The 27,342-nt window shown below is 37.5% G+C and overlaps 1 protein-coding gene and 2 pseudogenes across 25 annotated transcripts in view; all 3 read right to left on the bottom strand.

Annotated features, from left to right (window-relative positions):
* Positions 1 to 27,342, bottom strand: part of Gphn (gephyrin) — a 416,220-nt gene that overhangs the window by 307,036 nt on the left and 81,842 nt on the right. For all 25 annotated transcript variants that reach the window (XM_060387712.1, XM_060387715.1, XM_060387716.1 and 22 more), the window contains exon 2: positions 12,505 to 12,583. In XM_060387712.1, coding sequence (XP_060243695.1) covers positions 12,505 to 12,583 — 79 coding nt within the window. The remainder of the gene's footprint in view (positions 1 to 12,504; positions 12,584 to 27,342) is intronic.
* On the bottom strand, positions 1,230 to 7,030 carry LOC132655261 (protein FAM133B-like; annotated as a pseudogene).
* Positions 15,630 to 16,436, bottom strand: LOC110565077 (large ribosomal subunit protein eL8-like; annotated as a pseudogene).

Genomic DNA, 27,342 nt, shown 5'->3' with positions numbered 1-27,342 from the left:
TCATGTTTATAAGTTTCTCTAGTTTTTCTTCTAAGGTTTGTGTCTTATCAATCCACTTTTCTTATTTTTCTTTTTCCTATATCTCTAAAGGTTTTTCTTTCAGAGGGTACAAAAATCCACTATGGCTATTAAGGACAAATATGAAATACCAAAATGATAATAATCATAATTGGTAGTGAGACAATCTTTTAGCTTTTCATCTTCTGCTTCTAATTTCATGCCAAATACAGGGTCCTACACCTTGTATTAAGTATACACCTAGTATACTTAACACTCTCCTTAAGGATTTCCTCAGGTGACTTACTAAAACTTATGATTTGGCGTTTGTCATCAGCTGGCATGATTTCTTTGTCTGTGTGGTCATGAAACGTGTTGGATATCCAAATGTTTTAAAGAAAAACTCAATTGTTCAGTTTTACCCATAAAGACTTGGGAGTCAGATGTTGGGGTGAAATCCTGCTAGCTCAGAGAAGTAGGGAAAGCATCTGGCTGATCTCCTTCCTCAGCAGACATCCCAAAAAGAAAGAGGAACCTCTCCCTCTCCACACTGCCTCAAAACCTCCCTTCAACTGAATGTCCCTCCCTTCTACTTCTTGTGTGTCTATCTGGCCTCCTGACTTCCTCTTACTCTCAATGTTTTGTTTTTGTTTTGTTTTTTTTTAATTTTTTGTTGTTGTTGTGGTGGTTATTGCTGTTGTTCATGCCCTGTCAACTGGTTGCTTGCTCTGCTATTAACCTATTGAGTTATTTAATCCATTCTTGGGTTAAAGGTGTGTCACAGGGCTGTACCACACCACAACTAGAAACAGGTTTTTTTTTTTTTTTCAGTAAAGAACAAATTCTCAGGTTTCTGGAGTATGCTTCATCCCAGGCATGCAAGGGCAGTTCAACATACGGAAATCCATCAAGGTAATCCACCACATAAACAAACTAAAGGAGAAAAACCACATGATCATCTCCTTAGATGCTGAAAAAGCATTTGACAAAGTCCATCACCCATTCATGTTTAAAGTCTTGGAGAGATCAGGGATACAAGGAACATACCTAAAGATAGTAAAGGCAATATACAGCAAGCCTATAGCCAACATCAAACTCAATGGAGAGAAACTTAAATCAATCCCACTGAAATCAGGGACAAGGCAAGGCTGCCCACTCTCTCCATATCTCTTCAACATAGTACTTGAAGTCCTAGCTAAAGCAATAAGACAACTAAAAGAGATCAAGGGGATACAAAACGGAAAGGAATAGGTCAAAGTGTCACTATTCCCAGATGATATGATAGTCTACATGAGCGACCCCCAAAATTCATCCAGAGAACTCCTTTAGCTGATAAACACCTTCAGCAAAGTGGCAGGATACAAAATCAACTCAAAAAAATCAGAAGCCCTCGTGTATACCAAAGACAAAAAAGCTAAGAAAGAAATCAGGGAAACAACACCCTTCACAATAGCCACTAATAACATAAAGTTCCTTGGGGTGACTCTAACCAAGAGAGTCAAAGACCTGTTTGAAAAGAATTGAAGAAGATATCAGAAGATGGAAAGATCTCCCGTGCTCATAGACTGGTAGGATTAACATTGTGAAAATGGCCATCCTGTCAAAAGCAATCTACAGATTCAATGCAATTCCCATCAAAATACCAACCCTATATCTGACAGAGGGCTAATATCCAGAATATATAAAGAACTAAAGAAGTTAAAAAGCAATAAATCAAGTAATCCAATTTAAAAATGGGGTACAGAGCTAAACAGAGAATTCTCTGTAGAGGAATATAGAATGGCAGAGAAACACTTAAAGAGATGGTCAATATCCTTAACCATCTGGGAGATGCAAATCAAAACGACCCTGAGATTTCACCTTACACCCATCAGAATGTCTAAGATCAAAAATTCAAGTGACAACACGTGCTAGAGAGGTTGTGGAGAAAGGGAACCCTCCTCCATTGCTGGTGGGAATGTAAACTGGTACAACCACTTTGGAAATCAATCTGGGGCTTTCTAAGACAATTAGGAATAGTGCTTCCTCAAGATCCAGCTATACCACTCCTAGTCATATACCCAAAATTTCCTCAAGTTCACAACAAGGACATTTGCTCAACCATGTTTGTAGCAGCTTTATTTGTAATAGCCAGAACCTGGAAACAACCCAGATGTTCCTCAACGGAGGAACGGATACAGAAATTGTGGTACTTTTACATAATGGAATACTATTCAGCAATCAAAAATGAGGAAATCATGAAATTTGCAGGCAAATGGAGGGATCTAGAAAAGATCATTCTGAGTGAGGTATCCCAGAAGGAGAAAGACACACATGGTATATACTCACCCATATAAACCTATAAGATATGATAAACATAATGAAATCTATACACCTAAAGAAGATAAACAAGAAAGAGGACCTGGGGTAAGATGATCAATCCTCACTTAAAAAGACAAATGGGAAGTGCGTTGGACATAGGAGAAAACAAGCAACAGGACAGGAGCCTACCACAGAGTGCCTCTGAAAGACTCTACCTAGCAGTGTATCAAAGCAGATACTAAGACTCATAACCAAATCTTGGGCAGAGTACAGGGAATCATATGAAAGAAGGGGGAGTTAGTATGACGTGGAGAGGATAGGAGCTCCACAAGGAACAAATATATCTGGGCACAGGGGTCTTTTTTGAGACTGATACTCCACCAAGGACCATGTAGGCATATTACTTAGAACCTGTGTTCAGATGTAGCCCGTGGTAGCTCAGTAACCTTCCCTAGTAAGGGAAACAGGGACTATTTCTGTCAAAAACTCTATGGTAGGCTCTTTGACTTCCACACCCCCCAAGGGAGGAGCAGTCCTGCTAGGCCACAGAGGAGGAATTTGCAGCCAGTCCTGAAGATGCCTGATAAAACAGGGTCAGATGAAAAGGGAGGAGGTCCTACCCAAGCAGTGGACTTGGAAAGGGGCAGGGAGGAGATGAGTGAGCGAGGTAGGATTGGGAGGGAATGAGGAAGTGGGATATAGCTGGGATACAGAGTTAATAAAATGTAACTAATAATAAAAAAGAATTTGATCAGTGTATGCTGTAGTCATTTAGTACATGTACAATAATTCACATTAAATTTTTTTAAAAAAATCCTCTGCTCCTTGATCATCTACCCCTGAGGGGGGATCAGCCTTGCCAGGCCACAGAGGAAGACAATGCAGCCAGTCCTCATGAGACCTGAAAGGCTAGAGTCAGAGGGAAGGGGAGGAGGACCTCCCATATCAGTGGACTTGGGGAAGGGCATGGGAGGAGATGAAGAAAGGAGGATGGGATTGGGAGGAGAGGAAGAATTGGGGGCTATAGCTGGGTTATAAAGTAAATAAACTGTAATTAATAAAAATAAATAAATTAAATTAAAGAAAATTAAAAAAATAATCTCAGGGTTCACAGAGTGATTACCTACAATAATAGCAAGTGGCCAGAGCAGGAATCTGGATATACATTTCTTCATACAGGATCTCAAAAGACCATATTAGAAGTGGATTACAGGTAGAAATTCTCAAAGCCCTCCCCCAGTGACATAATTCTTTCAGCAAGGCTCCAAAACCTCCCCAAACAGCTCCACCACCTGGGGACTAGGTGTTCAAATACATGAGCCTAAAGAGGACATTTAAACCACCACTCTGTATGTGTGCATGTGTGTCCTCAGATATTTAAGATTTCTGTGTAGACAAATTTTTCAAAATCCTTCCTTGTAGCTTTTAAAACATGTAGTACATTAGTATGATTTATAGTCACTCTACTGTGCAATAGTCATCTTTCTATATTGGCTATCCCTTAATATATTAATGTTATATTCTAAATGACTGTTTTTAAGTCTTCTTGCTAAAGATATAAAGGGTTTAATCACTGTGCTTTTAGTACTAAATAATCTTAATTTGTATATTATTCACACCAATGGTTATGTTTATGTTCTCTTGATCTGCTTCTACTCATTAACAGCTCTTCCAGTTTGAAGAGCATCCTTCAGTATTTTTGTGAAACAGGTGTAGAAATATATTTACCAAGCTTTGTCTGGGAATGTTTTTATATCTTCTTGTATAGCACTTTTGGATACAAATTTTTGTTTTGTTTTGTTTTGCTTTCTTTCATGCCTCTTTAGTATTCAGAAACTCTCATGCCACTCTCCTTTAGTCTTTTAATGTTTCTGCTAAGAAGTTTACAGTGAGGTGAACTGAGACAGCCCTTGGTGTTTCTTTTTTTCTTACAGCTTTAGAATCTTCTCTTTCACATTTACAAGCTTAAGTATGTCTTGAAATAGCACTTAAGTCTCTTCTTGTGACCTCTTGGTACCTGTATATTTGAATGCTTTTTTAGATACTATGTTTCACTATATTGTTTCTTTGAATAAACTTTCTAGTCCTTTGGCATTCTTACATCCTTGAACTCCAATAATACCAATATTTTCTCTTTACCCAAAGTTCCCATAAACTTTCTCTTTTAATCTTCACTATTGTATTTTCCTTTTTCTTCCATTATACATTTTCCTATAGTCTGCCCTGAACTCACTAATTGATGGGTTCCATGCTTTCAATTTCTCTGAGTGTACATTTCAGATTAAGAATTTGTGTTTAATCACAAAAATATGTTTACCCATCTTTGTTTTCTTATATAGCTAAATGATTGAGCACTTGGCTAGTATATTCAAGTCAGTTCAATACCAAGTACAATGGGGAAGACAGGGAAGGTAATATTCCTGTTAGAGTATTAAAATATTTCTCCAGCTCATTCAGTTTCCTTGAGGTCGATGTTATAAATCAAATCTAAGAATCCTCCCTCAAGGAACATATCTGGTCATTGTCGAGCACCTTACTTTCACTGGTAAATAAGGTAATGACTTCCTGAAAATCACTGATGTTTTTTTCACATTCAATACTAGCTAAGTATTGATGGCTCAGGCTTCTTATTCAGATATTTTTTTATATTTTGTTTGTTTGTTTTGTGCCTCTAAGCAGATTGTTTATCTTCTTTGAGTCTATTATTACATCCATTATTCAGCACTAGATGACGTTCAGGTCCAGATTGTCTAGGCATCTACTTTTGGCATTCTGTCACTATCTTCATGGTAGAATGTTAATCCAAGTCTCAGTTTATCCAAATATAAAGTTGGTGTGTTCTTTAAGAAAAACCAGAAGTACCTAAATAAAGTAATCTGTTCTCACAAGCCTCACTCTGTTCCTAGCCATGGTTAATCACTGTAGGATTCTACCCAGCTCAAGACAAAGTCATCATGGATGGGACTCCAACAGGCTCCTATAGTACATGTCTGGCTACCAATACACCCAATTTCATCATTCACTGGACCCACACTGATGTCAGTTGCCTATTTAGATGAACACAAGGGCTGAAACCATTGAAAGCAGCCACAGGCAGAGCTACCTAGAGTAAAGTCTGAAAAACCAGGACTGTGCATGTTTCCACAGCACAGGAGCTATAGCAGAGGCTTGTACTGCAAGCAGTCTTAGCAATCTACCCATTACAGTTTTACTAACCTAGTGAAGTACCAGAGAACAATATCTTGTGCTTTGCCTAGATCATACCACCAGGGAATGGATTTCTGTATTATACTATACTAACCAAGGTTAGTAGTTCAGATAGTATGGTAGGGTTGGTGAAGGTAGTTGATTTGGCCACGTCAGCTGGGCTTGCACCCCAGTTTTAAAGACAGAGGGGCCTATATATCCTTAAGAAGAAAGTAAACATGATTCAGATCTACACTAGGGTGTAAATAATATAAAGAGAAACCCTACTCTTGCTGTCTGAGTCAGTGTCTGATACTGAGCTCCCAGGAGACTTATTGCAAAAGTCCTTCTTTTTAATCCTCCTTTTTGTGTGATTTTTATCCTTATTCTGCTGGAAGAATCAGACCTCTATGAAGAAGAATACCTACCATATTTCTTCTTTTCTTTTTTTCTTTCCCTCTTTTTTTTTTTTTTTTTTTTTTGGATGAGCTCTCATTTCCACTTAATAATTTCTCTCTATTTCTTTTCTAGTTCTTCCAATTCTCACTCATTTTTTTTTTCTGCAAATTCATCCAAATTCTTAGAACCTTTCTTTTTCTTTTTTAGCTGCTCCTTTACCTGCTCCCAGGTAGGCCTTAGTCACTTCAGATAAACCTGGATTATTGGCCCTGAAGACTGGATTGGACCCCTTGATTGAGCCACCACTACTGGATTCATGTGGGCCACACAACTGTCTCCCGTCCCCATAGTGACCAGCTAGACACGCAGGCAGAGAGAGCAGGCCCCAGAAGAGCTGAAGCAGGGCTGCCTTATTGCCTCTATACCAAGGATGGTTCAAAAAGAGAAAATGAAGTCAAAGAATGTGACTCAAAGAGAAAAGGACACCAAAGGACTCAACAAGAAGAGAAAGATGCATGAAGACAAATCACTATCATCTGAGCCTTTGACAGAGTTGGACTATGAAGAGTTGCAAACAAAAAAGTAGAAAAGCAGTGAAGAGCGAGAGAGAACAACAGCAAGACAAAGCCAGAAAGAAAAGGAAGCGTAAGAAGCACAGCAAGAATTAAAAAAGAAGGCTGCCAGTTCAAGCTCAGACTCGCCACAGTGTCCAGGAAGACCAGGGTTGTTGGAGAGTGCAATGTTGAAGGAGCTCTCAACTGTGAAGATTATGACATACTTAGTAATGTGCATGAATTCCCTTCTTCTTAGATTTGTCCCGGACTAGTCAGCAGCCCTTGGATTCCGCTGTGTAACGTGATTGTTGCCTGCTGCTTGAACACCTTTTCCTCTGCCAGTATTTGGGGACTGTGGAAGATAGTACTTTGCAGTCATACTAATGGTTAAGATATTTGGAATAAAGCTAATATTTTTTTAGTAGATATATTTAAGGATACATCAATAGAAACTGAATCTGGATCCATCTTTAAGATGTAACCAGAAATAATGAAATGACTCTAGTAAAAATTTTCATGAGGACAGTGACAGATCCTAAAAGTCTGGGCACAGGGTTCTTTTCTGAAACTGATACTCCAGCCAAGGACCACTCATGGAACTGGAACCCCTGCACAGAGGTAGCCCATGGCAGTTCAGTGTCCACGTGGCCTCCATAGCAATGGGAACAGGGACTGTCTCTGACATGAACTGATTTGTCTGCTCTTTGATCACCTCCCCCTGAGGGGGAGCAGCCTTACCAGGCCACAGAAGAAGACAATGCAGCCACTCCTGATGAGAACTCATAGACTAGGGTCAGAGGGAAGGGGAGCAGGACCTCCCTTTTCAGTGGACTGGAAGAGGGACACGGGTGGGGAAGAGGGAGTGTGGGATTGGGAGGAGAGAAGGGAGGGAGGTACAGGGGAGATACAAAGTGAATAAACTGTAATTAATAAAAATAAAAAACCAGGAAAAAATTTCAAAGTGGGGATTACATTAATATTCAAAAATCCTTGCTCTGTAGATAAGTATATTTTAAATTTTCCTCACGTATACTTCGGTTTACTTGGGGAAGGAACTTTTAAAGAAAGAGGTAGTTTGCTATCTCTTTAGCTACCACAACAGTGTGCCTTTGATTTAAAACATTCTACTTTTGTGGACACACTAGCCATGCTTCCTGGGAGGTCAGAGCTGGGCACCATCAGTTCTGCTCTTAACTAAGATTACTGACATCCTCAGAGTTTGTCGTCAGCTGCTTTGAATGAACCAGAGATACCCAGCCCTTTGCAGTATAAGAAAGCCCCCAAAGTTCCGGGATTCATATCCACATCAGTATTAACTGAATGCTGTTAGGGTTAGATTGTGTTACTACACTTTGGCTTTGGAGAGGGATTGTTTAGTTGACATAGTTATTTTCTGAGCCTGATTGCTAACAATTCTAAAGTGCACGTGTTATGCAAGTTTTAACCTGTTGGGCAATTTTTATGTAGCCAGTAATAGCTACTTTATGTATTGTATAAATTTTGTTTATGCTGCGATGTTTAGCTTTTAATCCTATTCTTACTGTCTAAAATTCATAACTATGTTGAATGACACAAGATATTTAGCATGTAAAAAGCAGGACTTTCTTGTTTTTAACAGCTTCATATTGAAGCTGAGACTTACCACAAACAAGTTGAGTGGCAGGCCTGGAATGCTGTATCTTGTTACATAAAGCTATTGCCAGAATCTTGGTAAACACAATGTTAAAAAGAAAAAAAGGAAGAAAAAAAGAAATCCTACTCTTTCCCAGGGCCTATGACAAAGCTTTTGTGCTCTGATCACTGGTAATTGAACTCTGTTCTACATTCTTCCTGTAAAGTTGAGAGGAGGGACAAGGACGACAATCAGTCACATGCTCAAACACTGATCAAGGAGCTTAGTCCACAAGCATTTGCTTGGCAATAGCAAAGATCGTGGGTCTTTGCTAAACAACAGGTTTCAAATTGACAAGGCCTTCAACTGTGTTTCAAGTCTAAAACCTGTACTTCATTTTCTCTCCCTCTCCCAAGCGTAAGATTTCTCTCTGTGTGCTGGACTGCTGAGTGTTGGAAAAAGGGGTGACGTGGGCAACTCTTTCCTTTATGCTGTCTTCAGTCTTTTTTGGATTGTCATACCAAGAGTCGGCAGTATGGTCTCTCACCTGGCTTCCTCAGTGCTTGTGAATGTTGTTGAATGCATAAAAAGCAGTACAATTTGTCCTGTCTGTAAAGAGATGGGTACAAGAAAGCTTACTAAATTCCTTTCTTATCTCACACCTTTACTTCACTAATTGCTTTTGCCTTCTTATATGATTTATGCTAAACCCTTAAGATATTATGTATCTCTGTGATCACAGGAGGAATATCTGCTAACCCTAGTTACTAAGATTTTAAGCATCACTAGTGTTTTCCGGTTGAATTCTAAAAGAATAAGCAAATGAGAAGTTAACCAGTTACTCTCAGGAATGCAGGTGGGGAAATGTCTTTTTAAAAACCCCAATTGTGCTTTGGGGTTTGTAGCTTAACGTAACATGACACCAACTGTACTGTATCATATTAGACTGTTTCATTATAATAAACACATTATAGGCCAATCTATCAAGCAGGGAAAAAAGTGAAACTGATATATTTTACATTTAGAGATGTTACTTACAAGATAGCTGCAATAGGTTTTTTTAGAATTAACATAACTGTGGGCAGCAAAGTGAAAACCCAGGAATATTTAATATTGCTGCTAGAAAAATAAATATTAATACTAAATGAAATTTGTCTACAGTAAAATAAAATGATAATACAAAACCTCTTCTATTTTATATAATAAGGACTCTAAAGATACATTAAAATTGAAATTTTATAAATAATTTATTAAAACTATTAATTACATTTTAACCTTTCTGAAAATGTAGTATGAGACGGTCCAACTTTATAAGAAATAACCACTTCAGAAGCCACTGTTTACCCTCTGCTGACTGGCATTTTTAAGAAATTCAATTCACCATAGCAACCTGTGTTAACACCAGCAGATAAGCACAGTCTATATTTAGAGATGATTGCTTCCCAGGCAGCAATCCTGTCTTTCCTTCATATTTAATGTCATGATCCAAGGGACCAAAATATTATTTAATCAGTGAGGCTGCAGTGTGATGACAAGTATACTCGGGGGATAAGGCGGTGTTCTAGAAATACCAAAAGAACAAATTTCCTTCCAAATTTTGTGAAAATATAAGCAAATACCATTTTTCACATTTAAGAAGTGTATATTTAGAAATGTATATATATGTATAAATGTGTATATATACTTGAATATATACAAGTATTTTTCTAGTTTGGTATATATACTTGTGTGTATATACACACACACGTATTTTTCCAGTTTGTTCAAAATAAACTTATTATTATTAATCATTCATGATTTATAATATCAAAATATATATAGAATAATTAGTATGTGTTTCTTTATCACCAATGATCTATAACATCAAATATATTTGTATAAACAGGCTGTTGCTTTTGTTTTTTAATCATTCCATGTTAGTATTCTTATTTGAGCTATAATCTATATAAGCATACATCTTTTTTATTTGAAGAATATAATAAGAAATACTATGCAAAGTAGGGAAAATAAATTTTTAAAATGAATGGTTACAAAATTAGAGCCTTGTTTGTATTTTAATATTGGTAATGACAGAAAGAGAGAGAAAGAGAGATGGAGGGAAGGAGGAAGGGAGGGAGGGAGGGAGGAAGGAAGGAAGGAAGGAAGGAAGGAAGGAAGGAAGGAGAAAGTTCAAAACACAAATGGGGTGACTTTTTTGCCTCACCCATACCACAAGTTAAAACTGTTTGGAAAGTAAAGAGAATTAACTCTATAAAGAATGCAGCTAACAATAGCATAAATAAATTACTTATAACACAGCTATCTCTCCAGAAAAAAAAAATTACATTTTGTAACTTAAAACAATATGCATTAAAAATAAAAAACAATATGCATTACTTTACGGAACTCAATGACTGGCTCTTTGGTCTCCCCACCCCCGAAGGGAGGAGCAGTCCTGTTAGGCCACAGAGGAGGGCTTTGCAGCCAGTCCTGAAGATACCTGATAAAACAGGATCAGATGAATGGGGAGGAGGTCCCCCCTATCAGTGGACTTGGAAAGGGGCACGGTGGAGATGAGGGAGGGAGAAAGGGACTGGGAGGGAATGAGGGATCGGGACACGGCTGGGATACAGAGTTAATAAAATGTAACTGATAAAAAAAAATAAATAAATAAAAATTAAAAAAAATAAATAAATAAAACATCAAAAGAAAAAAAGAGTTTTGAAAAAAGTTAAATTATATCACGAGAAGAACGATTTCTTAAATTACTGAAAATTATGTGCATACAGATTGTACTAATATAAATATAACATCAAACTAAAGACATTTCACTGTATTGAGACACTAAAACTACAAAGGGCTTATAACACAACAGAAATTGACAAATTATACATAGAGCAGAGGCTACAATCTTAATTTCTGCATCAGAAACAGAAGGCAAGTTATTTAAGTGGTTGTTCACTTAGAAACTTAGTGTGCATGCAAGTTGGTAATTCAACCAATCAGATACATTAACCAGCTAAAATGAGTGTCAAATCCTACTTGTTTTTACATTTAACACCTATAGGATGGAGATAGACAGAAAAAAAAAGATGCTATTAGATATTTCCTTATCTCAGTCTTGCCACAAATCAAATTTTATTCTCATTATTACAAATTAGTAACAAGACAAAATAATCCTGCAATATTTGTGATTTTTTCTTATTTCTTTTCTACTGTGGCGTCCTTCTTTGACTATATTCAAACAATAGCTCATGCATTCAATTGCAATCTAGTATTTGTTATAGTGAAATGGATGTAAAATTGTGGGAAATATATATATATATATATAATTACAGGATACCTATACCTTGATAATTACAGGATAACTATCACATTAGATCTATAGTATGAAATAGTCTTTTTGGGTTCTGCCTTTTTTAATCTATCTTTCAATAAGCATAAAATTCCAAAACTTAATGAAACTATTAAATAATGATATTATACTAGAATGTATGCTTATAAGAAATAGAACACCAACAGCTCAGGCTCTAAGAGGTATATGCCTGGAGTGGTATAGGTGAATTTTGAATTAACACTATTCCTAATTTTCTGAGAAAGCGCCAGATTGATTTCCAAAGAACTCCACAACAGAGCCAAAAATCCTGGGCCCAGGGACCTGCAAAGACCGATACTCCAACCAAGGACCTTTATGGAGAGGACATAGACACCCTGCTCAGAGGAAACCCACTTTCCAAGTGGATTCCCTAGTAAGGGATAGAGGGGCTTCTCTGACAGGAAATCAGTGGCTGACTCTTTGCTCACTTCCCCCTGGAGGGGGGGCATGCAGTCTTGCCAGGTGACAGAGGAAGATGATGCAGCCAGCCTTGATGAGCCCTGATAGACTAGGGTCAGATAGAAGGGGTACAGGTTCTCCCCTATCAGGGTACTAGGGAAGAAGCTTGGGGGAGAAGAGCGAGGGTAGATGGGGCTGGGAGGAGACCAGGGAGGGGGCTGCAGCAGAGACAGAAAGTGAATAAATTGTAATCAATAAATTCATGTGAGTATAAAAAATATTGAAAGCTACATAACTCCAAACGTTCTATGGTGCACAGTTTTAATTATTATATTTTATATTTCTAATTTTAAGAATAGTTATTACAAATAAGATGTTCAAAGAAAGTAAAAATTGATGTAAGCTAATTTACTCTCATCTCCCCAAACAAGTCAATTAGTAAGAAAAAAATATTTACCACTATCTCCTGCCACACTACTGTCACCAATTACAAGTGCTATGAAAGTCAATCTTTAGAATGATACCATCTTTTCTAGTTTTCTAAAGTTTTTCATGTGTGTATATACACATTATTCCATTAGACTTTGCTAAGTGTAACAAATTATCAGAAAAAAGATATTTAACTTTTTTATATAAACCATTTTTCAGTTGATGTAAAAACAGTTTTAAATTATACTTAGTGATAAAAACCAAATACTCACAAAGAAGGATCTTGGACAAGATCTTTTAGATTTATCCCACTGCGATCTTCTGCAAGATTCCTGAAGCAGCTATCACTCACTAAACAAGAAAAGGGAAAAGAAAATAAAATTAATTTTTTTTGTTTATGCTTCACTACAGCTAGTGCTGGCCAAAAGTAATTTTAAATGAAATGTATTCTTTATATTTCTTTCCTAAACATCAGCATTCAATTTTTTGCCTGCTAAATTGAGGAGAAATTGTTAATAGTCAAAACAAAGCCAATATTTCAATGACAAGCAGCTAATTAAAATATACTGACCTCATATAAATAAAAAAAACATAAAGAAATTAAAATGTAGAAATCTTGTTCTTACTTCTAGAGGATTAATTTACTAATATATAATAGCAATTCCCTGATCTCACAACTGTAGGCATTAGGTTATTGTGTAATTCAAATGCTGATTTCTGTATCCTCCATATCTGGTTGCAAGCCTTGTTCTGAGAATCTCCTGTTTTAATGTTGCATAAATCTGCTCTCCAATCTTTCCCTGATATGGCCAGGCTTCTTACCAGCCAGGGGATGAGGGGTTAGAAGAGGAATTAGGGGATTCAACGAGGGGGAGATGTTCAGGAAGGGCCAGAAGAGAGAGAGAGCTCAGCAAGTGGAGATACAGAAATCAGCATTTGAATTACACCATAACCTTATGCCTACACACAACACCTAAAAAAAGGAGATAAACAATACTGCTATCCCTGCCATCACATTTGTTTGAAATAGCATAGATAAATGAAAATAAATGTATAAGCTCAACTAGTAGAATGCGAATACCTTATTAGGTAATTTCAGTGTGCTGATGTTTTGTTTTTTGTTTTTCCCGAGAGTATTTTCCATTTATACACACTAAGGAGCAAAAAAGATTATTTGAGAAAATAAAAATCACCACAGCTCTTAAAATGTGCATGCCAGAAGGAAAGACTAGAAGAAGAAAATCTATAGACTAAGCCAGCCTCATATCCAGAGACCCTCCTGCCTTTGTCCCCAAATGCGAGTATTAAAGGTGTGCATCATATGACAGGCTTCCCTCTTGCTTTTGGAGAAAGGCCTCCTCTAAATTTGGAGCTCCTTAGTTCAGCTAGACTAGTGGGCAAACACTTGTCTCTCCCTCCAAGAACCTGGGATAACAGGCCAAAGTAGCCAGGCCTTGCTTTTTAAGTGATTGCTTGGGGATAAAAATGCAGGTTCGCACTCATGTGCAGAGAGCATTTTACAACTGCTTTAGGGTTTTCACTGCTGTGACAAAACACCATGATAAAAAGCAATCTGGGGAGGAAAGGGTTTGCTTCAGCTTATAGTTCCACAGCACAGTACAGCACAGAGACATCAGGGCAGAGGCCTGAAGGACAGAGCTGATGCACAGACCCTGAACCTCCTTACTGGCTTGCTCAGCCTGCTTTCTTATAACAGTGAGGACCACCAGCCCAGGTAAGGGACTGCCCACAGTGAGCTAGCCCCTCCCACATATGAAATTAATCAGGAAAGTGAGCCACAGGCTTGCCCACAGACCAATCTGGTAGAAGCATTTTTTTTTTCAAGTAGGTTCCCTTTTCCCAAATGATTCTAGTTTGTGTCAAATAAACTAGCCTGACAGTATTCCATTTGCCAATTTTTGCTATTGTTTCTTGTAACTTGCAGGGGGTGGGTGTCCTAACCAGGAAATCATTGCCTGTACAAATATTGTAAAGTGTTTTCCCTATTTTCTTCCATCATTTCAAGTCTTATATGTAGACTTTAATCCACCTTGCTAGGCTTTTGTACAGGTGAAAGATAGTGCTCAAGTTTCAGGCTTCTGCATGTGACTATCCAGTTTTCCCAGCAAGATTCACTGAAATTGCTATACTTTCTCTAATGTATGTCTTTAGAACATTTGTCAATAATCCCTTGAGTATGCAGGCATTCCTGAGATCTCTTGGTCAGATTTTGGTTAACATTCCATATAAAATTTAAAAGAACAATCCTTGCACAAAAGAAATGGTCCTTTCATTGTCAGTTAACTCATGCATCATTTTTGCTGTTGACTTTCCATTCTCCCATCTGTTTTACGGGTCATCTATGCACTCTATAAGGTACTGACAGATGTATCATAAATTCCACCAATGTGATTAGAAAATTGTTCTGTTAGCTTCTGTTTATAGAAATGTTTATTTTACACATTTTAAAACATTCCTACTATGTGATATACATTTGGCTGTGAAAAATTCCTGGTACCTTGACTATTATTACATAAATCAAACTTTCATATCTAGTCTTTAATTTAAAGGCTGTTGAACATTAGTATAGCTTTACCAGCTCTCATTTAAGTGTTTGCATTTTATGTTTTCTTCTATCCTCCCTCAGTCTTTACATTTAAAAGATGTCTCTTGCATGAAGCAATCAGGTTGTTTTATTTGGTCTTATATATTCTGACACATAGTGACTTAGCTGGAATATTTAATGTAATTCAATATGATCAGGACAAAACAGAGAAAGAATGAGACTCTACAATTTGCAACTGAGGCTTGAATTCTGTTCTAAAGTAAACTCTGTCGCAGAATGGTGAATTTTTTTAATGGTTCTAGGCAGAAATGCTTATTTTCCAATAGATGCTCTGTTCTATTCAAGAGCAAATTCTAAACCTGTAGCTCTTCATTCTATATTAAATACAGTCTCCAAGTAATCTGAACCCTAAACACAACAGGCAGCATCCTTTGAAACTTTATGGTATAAAATGGTATGGTATAAAATTCACAATCCCTTTGGTGGTTGAATGACCCTTTCAGGTGGGTCACCTAGAACCACTAGGAAACAGATATTTACATTACAATTCACAGCAGTAGCAAATTCATAACAGTAGCAAAATTACAGTTATGAAGTAGCAATGGAAATAATTTTATGATTGGGGTCACCACAGCATGAGAAACTGTATTAAAGGGCTGCAGCATTAAGAAGGTTGAGAATCACACCTTAGTGTTTTATATCTTTTATCGCTAATGCCTTCCTTCAGTTGGTGTCATCCCTAATACTTTAGTAAATTCCTGCTTTTAATATAATTTTATATAATTTTATATAATTTTGTAATTATATTTACATACAGAAAACTTAGCAGTGTATATTTAATCCAGTTTAGTGGTGAGTTCTGTAGTCTTTGCCTTTTCCAAGTTGGCAATGCAAGCCACAGATTTAGGACCCAGGACATTGCCTTCCCAGTGGCAGCACATCTCGTCGTATCTGTCGTTATAATTGGTCCTAATAGCCTCCACCAGCTTAGCCGGAGCACCCTTGTCTTCCGAGTTAACCTGTGTGAAGGTGACGTGGTGCAAGTCTTCCTGTGGACCAGCCGCCCCAGCCTTGCCTCTCCGTGATGATGCAGTAGAGGATCCCATCTTTCAACACAGGGCAGGTAGGAAAACCACCAGCTCAATGGGGTCAACATCATGGGCAATCACCACTAGCTGAGCCTTCTTGTTCTCTGCCAAGGTGGTGACTGTGTGGACCCCTGCTGGAAGGACAGGTAGTCTCTTAGTTGGGACGTCCCCTTTCCCAGCAGCTTTCTTCTCAGCACGGCCAGCAGCTTCTGCTTCTTCTCCTGATTTGTCTCTGGCCTGTACTTGTGGGCAAGCTTAAGCAGCTGGGGTAGATATTTGCCATCCCGGGCCTGGATGAACTGGTTAATGGCAGGAGGTACTTTGAGCCGCTTACTGAGCATGGCCCTTTGCCTCTGCAGCCTAATGTAGCGGGCCATTTGAAGAAGCTCGTGAGATCTCTTTTGGGCAGGATGTCCTGCCCAATGCAGAAATCCTTCGGCCTTTTCTCAAACAAAGGACTGACCACCTTTTTGGACTCCTGTTTCTTCAAGACGGGGGGAGGTGGGAGCAAGGCCAGCTCGTTCCCCTTGGCCTTCTTTCCTTTGGGCATCTTGCTGGGCTAGAGGAGAGAGCCCTACTCTTTTTTTTTTTTAATTCTTTATTAAATACACTTTATTCACTTTGTATCCCCCCTGTGGTTCTCTCCCTCCTCCTGTCCCAATCCTTCCCTTCCTCCTTCCTCTACACGAATGCCCCTCCCCAAGTCCACTGATAGGGGAGGTCTTCTTTTCCTTCCTTCTGATCCTAGTCAATTAGGTCTCATCATGAGTGGCTGCACTGTCTTCTTCTGTGGCCTGGTAAGGCTGCTCCCCCCCAGGGGGAGGTGATCAAAGAGTAGGCCAATCAGTTCATGTCAGAGACAGTCCTGTTCCTATTACTATGGAACCCACTTGGACACTGAACTGCCATGAGCTACATCTGTGCAGGGGTCCTAGGTTATCTCCATGCATAGTCCTTGGTTGGAGTATCAGTCTCAGGAAAGACCCCTGTGCTCAGATTTTTTGGTTCTGTTGGAGAGCCCTACTTTTAATTTTATCCTCTAAGAGGTGTTTGTCTAATCACTAATAAAGCACTAAAGTTAACCTATCCAAACATAAATAAAATTAATACTAATTAATCTTTTATATAAAATCTCTCTGATGGCAAATCTTGGGTCTTATAAATTATTACATATAGGGATAAAATTAAGTATTACGTTATATGTTAAACATTAAATATAAAAATATTCACATTTTACTTCATTTTTGAATATTGTCGTCTGCAAACATGATAGCATTGTATCAGAGAGATGAAGATATTATATTATTTGAATCATATTATTGTATCAGCTACTGTTTTCATTGTTCTGACAAAATACTCAATGGAAAAACTTACAGGAAGATTTACTTCATCTCATGATTTCCAAGGTTACAATTAATTGGGACAAATTGGGACATAGCTCTTTAACACATGTAAATCAGAAAGCAACGTGAAAACAAGGAGTGATGATAGCAGGTGTTCAAGTTCACTTGTCCACATTTTGTTGTGCTGAAGGCAGGGGTTACTCCACTAACTGAGTTTCTTTCTTCAGCTCCTTTAGAGCTTTCACTTTTTATGTCACGAAGCATAAGCAGATTCTTTATGTCTCATGATGGGTCTACAATGAACATGCACACATCAGAACAATTACCCACTTTTCTCCTACTAAACTCCCTATTTACAAACACTTCAAACTCTATGGAGTCAATGAAAAATATAGAAAGAAACATAACTCAAGAAAATATTCAAGTCTGTTTAGAATATCTTACATAAAAAATGCATCAAATCTCACTCATTTCTTCTCTTCTCCATTTCTAGTATCATCTACCCTTCCTCTGGAAGAAAACTATGCTTTCCTCTAATCTCCATCACTGTTTAACTATCTTGATATGTTTAAAAAAAAAAGTAATCTGAAATGTCACAGTTAGTATCCAGGAATAAATCAACATGGGTAAATAATGTTACTTAATTTTCTCAGAGATTGATTAAGATACACAAGAAAGCAAAGAAAATTATTTCAAATTAGTTAAAAACAGGACACAGAAAGATGGAATAAAATTATTCTGCAAAAACAGAACTAAATGTTGAGATCTGTGATATGCTGTTTGTCTTACTGTATGTGTCGTGATAATCGATAGTAATATGCTTTAGATCTTTTACTGTTTATTTTCTCACTGCATCACTTTTCTGTTATCACCTAGACTTCAAACTTCACTCTAGGAGAAAATGACATTTTGGGCGGAAAGCTAGATAATAATGAAAACATTAATTTTTATTTGGTTGCTCAGCACAAGATAAACCTAACCAAATGAGCTTTTTATTAGGAAGAGGTATACCAAAAGGCAATTATAGGGATCCTGTAATAAAACTATAAACCAACAGGAAAAAATGCCAATAATTAGAAGCACACCACCACTAGAGAAAAAATAGAAAAAGAACTAAAGTTTCATTTAAAAAATATTTATAAATATCAAAACTCTGCCAATATGAAAATAATACATATCACATTGTTAATACTTTAATTCCAATATGTTAAGTTTGATTAAAATTTCAAAGCATCGTCGTTGAGGATATAAAGTGATATAACGGGGGCTGGAGAGATGGCTCAGAGGTTAAGAGCACTGGCTGCTCTTCCAAGGGTCCTGAGTTCAATTCCCAGCAACCACATGGTGGCTCACAACTATCTATAATGAGATCTGGTGCCCTCTGCTGGTATGCAGGCAGAACACTGCATATGAAATAAATAAATAAAATAAATCTTTTAAATAAATAAATAAATAAATAAATAAATAAATAAGTAAGTAAATAAAGTGATATAACTACCTTGGAGAATAATATTAAAAGCTAGTAAAACTAAAAATAAAAGTCTGTTTGCCAACAATGGATTAAGTAAATGTATACCCCAAGAAAACCTTTACATATACATAACTCTTTGAAGAATTGTTTACATTGGTATAAAATTTAGAATTAGCTAACAATAGTGCACTTAATTAATTATTCTGAATGAAGGCTGTAGTGGCATATATAATTATAACACAAAGAGAAGGAAGCAGGAGGCAGAAGGACCGGAATTCAAGGCCATTTAATGTTGTATACACAGCAACTACTAGCTCAGCCTAAGCTATAGTAAAAACTATCTTTAAAAAAAAAATCAACTGGGGGATCCAAGATGGCAGCGCTGAGAGAACAATATGCCTGATGCGAGCAGTACAGTAGGGATTGCACAGCGACCAACAGACCAAACTCTGGGCCCTAAAACACCAGCGACTGTGTTTCCCATAGTGTGTGGGAAGAAATGAGGTCCATACACAGGTCACCCAGCTAAACCCAGGAAGAGTTCCTGGATCCCCAACCCAGAGCCATAACCTGCGTGCTCTGATTACCATCCCATACTGAACTGTGGGGGCAAAACCCAAGGGACTGGGATTTCCAGTCCAGGGGAAAAAAAAAAAAAAGCACGGTGAAGGAAGCAATCTGGACAGACCTCAGGTCACCCAAACAACCCCTGAAAAAGGTCCTGGGATCCAGTGAGCACCCAGCCACCAAACCAGAGACCTGCCTGCCCACCCAACTCACTGTCCTAGACAGAACTGTGGGCCCCAGGGCACCAGAGACTGGGTTTCCCTGTCAGGAGGAAACCCGACTGTGAGAGAAACAAGAGGTCTGACCTCAGGGAACACAGCCAAATGACTTCCACCCGGGAAAAGTTCCCGGGTTCCTAGAAGCTCCCAGCCGCCAGAGCAGAACAAACAATCTGTTGCATATAAGTAATACACCTAAATTACAAAGATAGAGATTGCCTGAGAGTAAAGGGCTAGTAGACAGTTTTCCAAGCAAATGGACCCAAGAAGCAAGCAGGAGGAGCCATTCTAATATATAATAAAATAGATTTTCAACCAAAATTAATCAGAAGAGATGGAGAAGGTCACTTCATATTCATCAAAGGAAACTTTCACCAAGAAGACATCACAATCCTGAACATTTATACTCCAAATACAAGGGCACCCACATTTGTAAAAGAAACAGTAATAAAACTTAAACAACATGTAGATCCCAACACATTAATAGTGGGAGACTTCAACACCCCACTCTCAACAAAGAACAGGTCAAAACAGAAATTAAAGAAACAATATCCCTAACAGAGGTCATGAATCAAATGGACCTAACAGACATCTACAGAACCTTTCATCCAAACACAAAAGAATTTACCTTCTTCTCAGCACTGCATAGAACCTTCTCCAAAATAGACCATATAGTTGGTCACAAAGCAAGCCTCAACAGATACAAGAAGACTGAAATAATCCCCTGTATCCTATCTGACAACCAAGGACTAAAGCTGGACCTCAACAACAACAGATACAGCAAAAAGCCTACACACACATGGAAACTGAACAACTTGCCACTCAATGACAGCTGGGTCGGGGAAGAAATAAAGAAAAAAATTTAATAACTTCCTATCAAAGAAAATGAAGGCAGAAATTTATGTGTCCCAAACTTATGGGACACAATGAAAGCAGTGCTAAAGGAAAGTTGACAGCACTAAGTGTCTTCAAGAAGAAATTAGAAACATCTCATTGAAGCAACTTAATGGTTCACCTGAAAGCCCTAGGAAAAAAAAAGCAGACACACCAAAGAGGAGTAGATGGCTGGAAATAATCAAACTCAGGGCTGAAATCAATAAATTAGAAACAAATAAAACAATTCAAAGAATCAATGATACCAAGAGCTGATTCTTTGAGAAATTCAACAAGATAGACAAACCCTTAGCCAAACTAACTAAAAGGCAGAAAGACACTATCCAAATTAACAAAATCAGAGATAAAAAGGGGGACATAACACAGACACTGAGGAAATCCAAACAATCATTAGGTCTTCAAAAGCCTACATGCCACAAAATTTGAAAATCTAAATGAAATGGACAATTTTCTGGATCAATTCCAGTTGCCAAAGCTGAATCAAGACAAGGTAAATAAATTAAAAATAAATTCCTATATCCACTAAGAAAATAAAAACTGTCATCAAAAGTCTCCCATCCAAAAAACGCCCAGGGCCAGATGGTTTCAATGCAGAATTTTACCAGACTTCAAAGAAGAGCTAACTCCAATATTCTTCAAACTATTCCACAAAATAGAAACAGAAGGAACATTACCAAACTCATTCTATGAAGCCACAGACACCATGGTACCTAAACCTCACAAAGACCCAACAAATAAACAGCATTTCAGGCCAATCTCCCTTATGAACATTGATGCAAAAATACTCAACAAAATACCCGCAAACCGAATCCAAGAACACATCAAAGATAGCATCCACTATGACCAGGTAGGCTTTATCCCAGATATGCAGAGGTGGTTCAAAGTATGGAAATCCATCAAGGTAATCCACCACATACACAAACTGAAAGAAAAAAAAAAAAAAAACCCACATGATAATCTCCTTAGATGTCAAAAAGCATTTGACAAAATCCATTCATATTTAAAGTCTTGGATAGATCAGGGATACAAGGCACTTACCCAAACATAGTAAAGGCAATATACAGCAAGCCTATAGCCAACATCAAACTAAACGGAGAGAAACTTAAATCAATCCCACTGAAATCAGGGACAAGGCAAGGCTACCCACTCTTTCCATATGTCTTCAAATTAGTTCTGGAAGTCCTGCTAGAGCAATAAAAGAAATAAAGGAGAACACGGGGATTTGATTTGGAAAGGAAGAAGCCAAAGTATCACTATTTGCAGATTATATATATAAATACACACATACATGCTATATGTACTATATGCTATAGATATATATACATGCTATACATACTATATGCAGATGATAGCATACATGCGTGACCCCAAAAATTCTACAAAGGAACTCATACAGATGATAAATACCTTCAGCAAAGTGGCTGGACACGAAGTTAACTCAAAAAAATCAGTAGCCCTCCTGTATACAGAAGACAAATGGGCTCAGAAAAAAATTAGAGAAACAACAACCTTTACAATAGCCACAAAGGACATAAAGTACCATAGTGTAACTCTAAAACAAGCAAGTCAAAGACTTGTATGAAAAAAAACTTCAAGTCTCTGAAGAAAGAAACAGAAGAAGATATCAGAAGATGAAAAGATCTCCCATGCTCATGGCTTGGCAGGATTAATATAGTAAAAATGGCCATTTACCAAAAGCAATCTACAGATTCAATGCAATTCCCATCATATCACCAACATAATTCTTTATATACCATGGAAGAAAAGTTCTCAACTTCTTGTTATATGGAATAACAAGAAACTCAGAATGGCTAAACAATCCTCTACAATAAAAGATCTTGGGGAGGGATTTCCATCCCTGATCTCAAGATGTACTACAGAGCAACAAAAATAAAATAAATAAATAAAAATAAAAATAAAAAAACAAACACACACAAACAAAGCACAACTGCATGGTACCAGCATAGAAAAAGGCTGGTGGATCAATGGAATCATATAGAAGACCCAAAAATATACCCACACACTTACAGACACTTGATCTTTGACAAGGATGCCAAAACCATACAATGAAAAAAAAGACAGCATCTTTAATAAATGGTACTGGTCTAACTAGATATCTACATGTAGAAAAATGCAAATAGATCCATACTTATTACCCTGCACAAAACTAAGTTCCAACTGGATCAAAGACCTCAACATAAAACTAAATCTGTTAGAAGAAAAAGTAGGGAAGATCCTTGAGCTCATTGGCACAGGAGACAAATTCTTGAACAGAACACCAACAGCTCAGGCTCTAAGAGCAACAAAATGGGACCTCATGAAACTGAAAAGCTTCTGTAAAGCAGAGGACACTTTAGTCAGAACACAACGACAGCCTACGGATTGAGAAAGGATCTTCACCAACCCTGTATCTGACAGAGGGCTAATATCCAGAATATATAAAGAACTGAAGAAATTAAAAAGCAAAAAATCAAGTAATCCAATTTAAAAACTGGGGTACAGAGCAAAACGGAGAATTCTCAATAGAGGAATATCGGATGACAGAGAAACACTTAAAGAAATGTTTAACATTCTTAGTCATCAGGGAAATGCAAATCAAAACAACCCTGAGATTTCACCTTACACCCATCAGAATGGCTAAGATCAAAAACTCAAGTGACAACACATGTTGGAGAGGTTGTGGAGAAAGGGGAACCCTCCTTCATTGCTGATGGGAATGTAAACTTGTACAACCAGTTTGGAAATCAATCTGGCACTTTCTCAGACAATTAGGAATAGTGTTACCTCAAGGTCCAGCAATACCACTCCTAGGCATATATCCAAAAGATGCTCAAGTATACAACAAGGACATTTGCTCAACCATGTTCTTAGCAGCTTTATTCGTAATCGCCAGAATCTGGAAACAACCCACATGTCCCTCAACGGAGGAATGGATACAGAAATTGTGGCATAGTTACACAATAGAATACTACTCAGCAATTAAAAACATGGAAATCATGAAATTTGCAGGCAAAGGGTGGGAACTAGAAAAGACCATACTGAGTGAGGTATCTCAGAAGCAGAAAGACACACATGGTATATACTCACTTATAAGTGGATATTAGTATATAACATAGGATAATCATATTAAAATCTGTACCCCTAAAGAAGCAAGAAGGAGGACTTTGGTAAGATGCTCAATCTTCATTCAGAAAGCCAAATAGGATAGACATTGGAAAAAAGTGAAAATAAGGAACAAGACAGGACTCTACCACAGAGGGCCTCTGAAAGACTCTACAAGAAGGAAGGAGAGAAAGTCCTCCCCTATCAAAGAGTGGGGAGGAGCACGGGTGGAGAAGGGGGAGGGAGGTTAAGATTGGGAGAGGAGGAGCTACAGGGGGGATACAAAGTGAATAAACTGTAATTAATAAAAATAAAATAAAAAAAGAATTTAACAAAAAAAAAAAAAAAAAAAGATGCTGAGACTCATAGCCAAACTTTGGGCAGAGTGCAGAGTGCAGGGAATCTTATGAAAGAAGCGGGAGATAGAATGATCTGGAAGGGTCTGGAGCTCCACAAGAACAACAGAACCAAGAAATCTGGGTCTTTTCTGAGGCTAATACTCCAACCAAGGACCATTCATGGACATAACCTAGAACCCCTGCACAGATGTAGCCCATGGCAGTTCAGTCTCCAAGTGGGCTCCCTAGTAAAGGGAGCAGGGGCTGTCTCTGAAATGAACTCAGTGGCTGGCTCTTTGATCACCTCTCTCTGAGGGGGAGAGCAGCCTTACCAGGCCACTGAGGAAGACAATGCAGCCAGTCCTGATGAGTCCTGATAGGCTAGGGTCAGACAGAAGGGGAGGAGAAGCTTCCCTATCAGTGGGGTAGGGGAGGGGCATGGGAAGAGTGAGGGAGTGGGGTTTGGAGGGAATGAGAGTGGGGCTACAGCTGGGATACAAAGTGAATAAATTGTAATAAATAAAATTATTTTAAAAATCAAATAACTACATATTAATGCAATTAAATACTTGGTGGGAGTTTAAATGAATAATTAGATCTATCAATATGAATAAACAATGTTGATAGAAACAGAATTCAGTATAAAAATATTCAAACATACAATATTTTATTTTTTTCTTTTTAAAATTACAGTATAATCACATTATCATTCCCCTTCCCCCAATCCATTTCCTCCTCCAATTCCTCCTATGTCCCTCTTTACTCAGCTCCCTTTCAAATTTCAAATTTCCTCTCTTTAATTGCTACTGTTACATAAAAATATAAATACAATCTGCTGGGTCTATTTAGTGTCAAACATAACTTAAAAGGCAAAATAAGACTAAATGCTTTGTAAGTTTAAGTTAAAGTACAAAAGTATAATAAACAAAAATGGAAAAAAACACCAACTTTGGAATAAAGGAAAATATGATGAATGATGTTCTAATTTCATTTCTGTCAATGTGATAAAAAAAACTCTGACAAAAAGCAACTTAAGGGAGAAATTATATTAGCATAGAGTTTCAGAGTACAGTCCATCACAGCAGGAAATCACAGTGGAAGTACCCTGAAATAGCTAGAAACATTTCTATCCACAATCAAGGGCAGGCTTGTCCTCAGCTCAGTTTCTCAAATCTTAGACAGATCACTACCCCTTGACTAGGGAATGGTGCCACCCACAGTAGGCTGCATCATCTTTTATCAGTTAAGGTGAGATAATTAACCAGAGCATAACCATAGGACAGAGCAATGTAGGCATGTAGGCAACCTAGACAATCCCTCATTGTTATTCATTTCCCAAGAGATTCTAGGTTGTGTTGACAATTAAAGTTAACTGTTTGAAGGTAGAAGGTTAGCTATAATATTTTATTTATTTTGTTCAGTGGTTGTTTCCCTGGATATTCATTAGAATAATACTTGGCAAACTTTATATGTTGGCATGTTTCCCTATTCCTACAAAGAAGATTCTATGTCACACAGAAATCATAATGATCTCAACATTCAAATATCAGTATTTCAGTTCTGGAGAGATGGCTCAGTATCTCTTCTTCCAAAGGACCCAGGTTCAATTCCCATGACCCACACGGCAGATCACAACTATCTGTAATGCCAATTCCAAAGGATCTGACTCTTTGACACTAATGCACACAAAATAAAATTAAACTATTTTTAAAAAAGAAATATGAGTATTTCCATTAAGGCATAGCTCTAGTAATAAAAAACTAAAAACTTACTTGTAACTACACTCTTTTCCTAATTTGTGAGATTCCATTCTTTTTCCTACACTATGTTACTAATCTTCGAAAACAATATCGCTAATATACACGCTAAATTTAATTTCAATATATCAAATTGATTTATCTATCACTAAGTCTACATATGAACACCTTAACCACAAATTTTGAAATTTAGCCTTGGCATAGGACAAAAAAAAAAAAAAAAAAAAGAGCTACCCCCCACCCAAAAAAAACAACAAAACCAAAAAAGTAAATATACTGCCTTCATCTTCATTAACTACCTGTAACAAACCAAAAAAAAAAAAAATAAATAAAAATAAAAATTAAGTAGTATAATTATAGACGTAAAGAAAACCTCAATTAATACACATTTTCTTACTAGTTTTCTTTAAAAATAATACAGATTCAAAATACCAGTTACTTTTTTCCTAACACTTTACCTCAAATGTAAATAGCATTAGCACTCCTGTTGATTTTTTGTTCTTCAATGAATATTTTTATAATAATAATTAGGGCAATACAAACTTGATTATTAGCTTGAGTATAATCAGTCTCATCAGAAAACAAGCTCTAGAATCAATACGATTGGCTCAGTACTTCTCAGAAGTCTTAGGTCTTCATAGCTTGCAGCCACATCAAGGTTGTGTCTGTAAATGTGGTATTCTCACTTCATTATTACCCATACCCTAAACTAAAGGAGAATATAAAATACTGAAATCATTGGGAAAGTTTTCCTAAGGCAGGAGCTGGCAAGCATTTTTTTCTGGAAAGGACAGACATATTATTGCATATTCTCTCATCCCTCCCAACCTGATACTTTTTAAAAGAATATGTTTAACTGAAACAGAATTATATCATTTTCCCTTCTAGCTACCCACAAATCACTCCCCTTTCAATCTCTCTATGCCTCTCTCCTACTTGCAAGTTGATAGCTTCTTTATGGCTATTATTGTTACATATATTAAAATGTATGTATATGTACATAGACTGTACAAATATAATCTACTGAGTCTGCTTTTGTTGTTTGTATATAAATAAATGTATATACACACAGTTTCCAGGCTGACCACTTTGCATTGGACTTTTTGGTTTTTCTTTCCTTTTTTTATTAATTTTTTTATTAATTACAGTTTATTCACTTTGTATCCCAGCTGTAGCCCCCTCCCTCATCTCCTCCCATGCCCATCTCCAAGTCCAATGATAGGGGAGGTCCTCCTCCCCTTCCATCTGACCTTAGCTTATCAGGTCTCATCAGGACTGGCTGCATTGTCCTCCTTTGTGGCCAGACAAAGCTGTTCCCCCTTTAGGGGGAGGTGATCAAAGAGCCAGCCACTGAGTTCATGTCAGAGACAGTCCCTGTTCCCATTACTAAGAAGCCCACTTGGATACAGGGCTGCTATGGGCGACATCTGTGCAGGGATTCTAAATGCACTGGACTTTTTAAAAGTAAAAATATCATTTTAAGCTCAAACCGACAAAATAAACATTCAGACAGATGGGCACAAAGGCTGTCCGCTAACTCCTGGTAAAGAAGACCAGCTTCCAATTCAGCAAATTATGCTGATGAGCCTAAAACCAGCTTAGTCTTCAGATTTGTCCTTGGATCTAGTAGATGGCTGCCACCCAGTGGACACCATCAGTTTTTCACTTATCTGAACCATTCATTAAACAAGCTCAAGCGCAAACTCTTACGGTGAACTCTGTATATCACACAAAATAAGTTCACGGGCTTATCCAATAGTTTAAAT

This window comes from Meriones unguiculatus, chromosome 7 (genome assembly GCF_030254825.1).
Source record: "Meriones unguiculatus strain TT.TT164.6M chromosome 7, Bangor_MerUng_6.1, whole genome shotgun sequence".
Classification (NCBI taxonomy): Eukaryota; Metazoa; Chordata; class Mammalia; order Rodentia; family Muridae; genus Meriones; species Meriones unguiculatus.
This window is presented reverse-complemented; position numbering and strand designations above follow the sequence as displayed.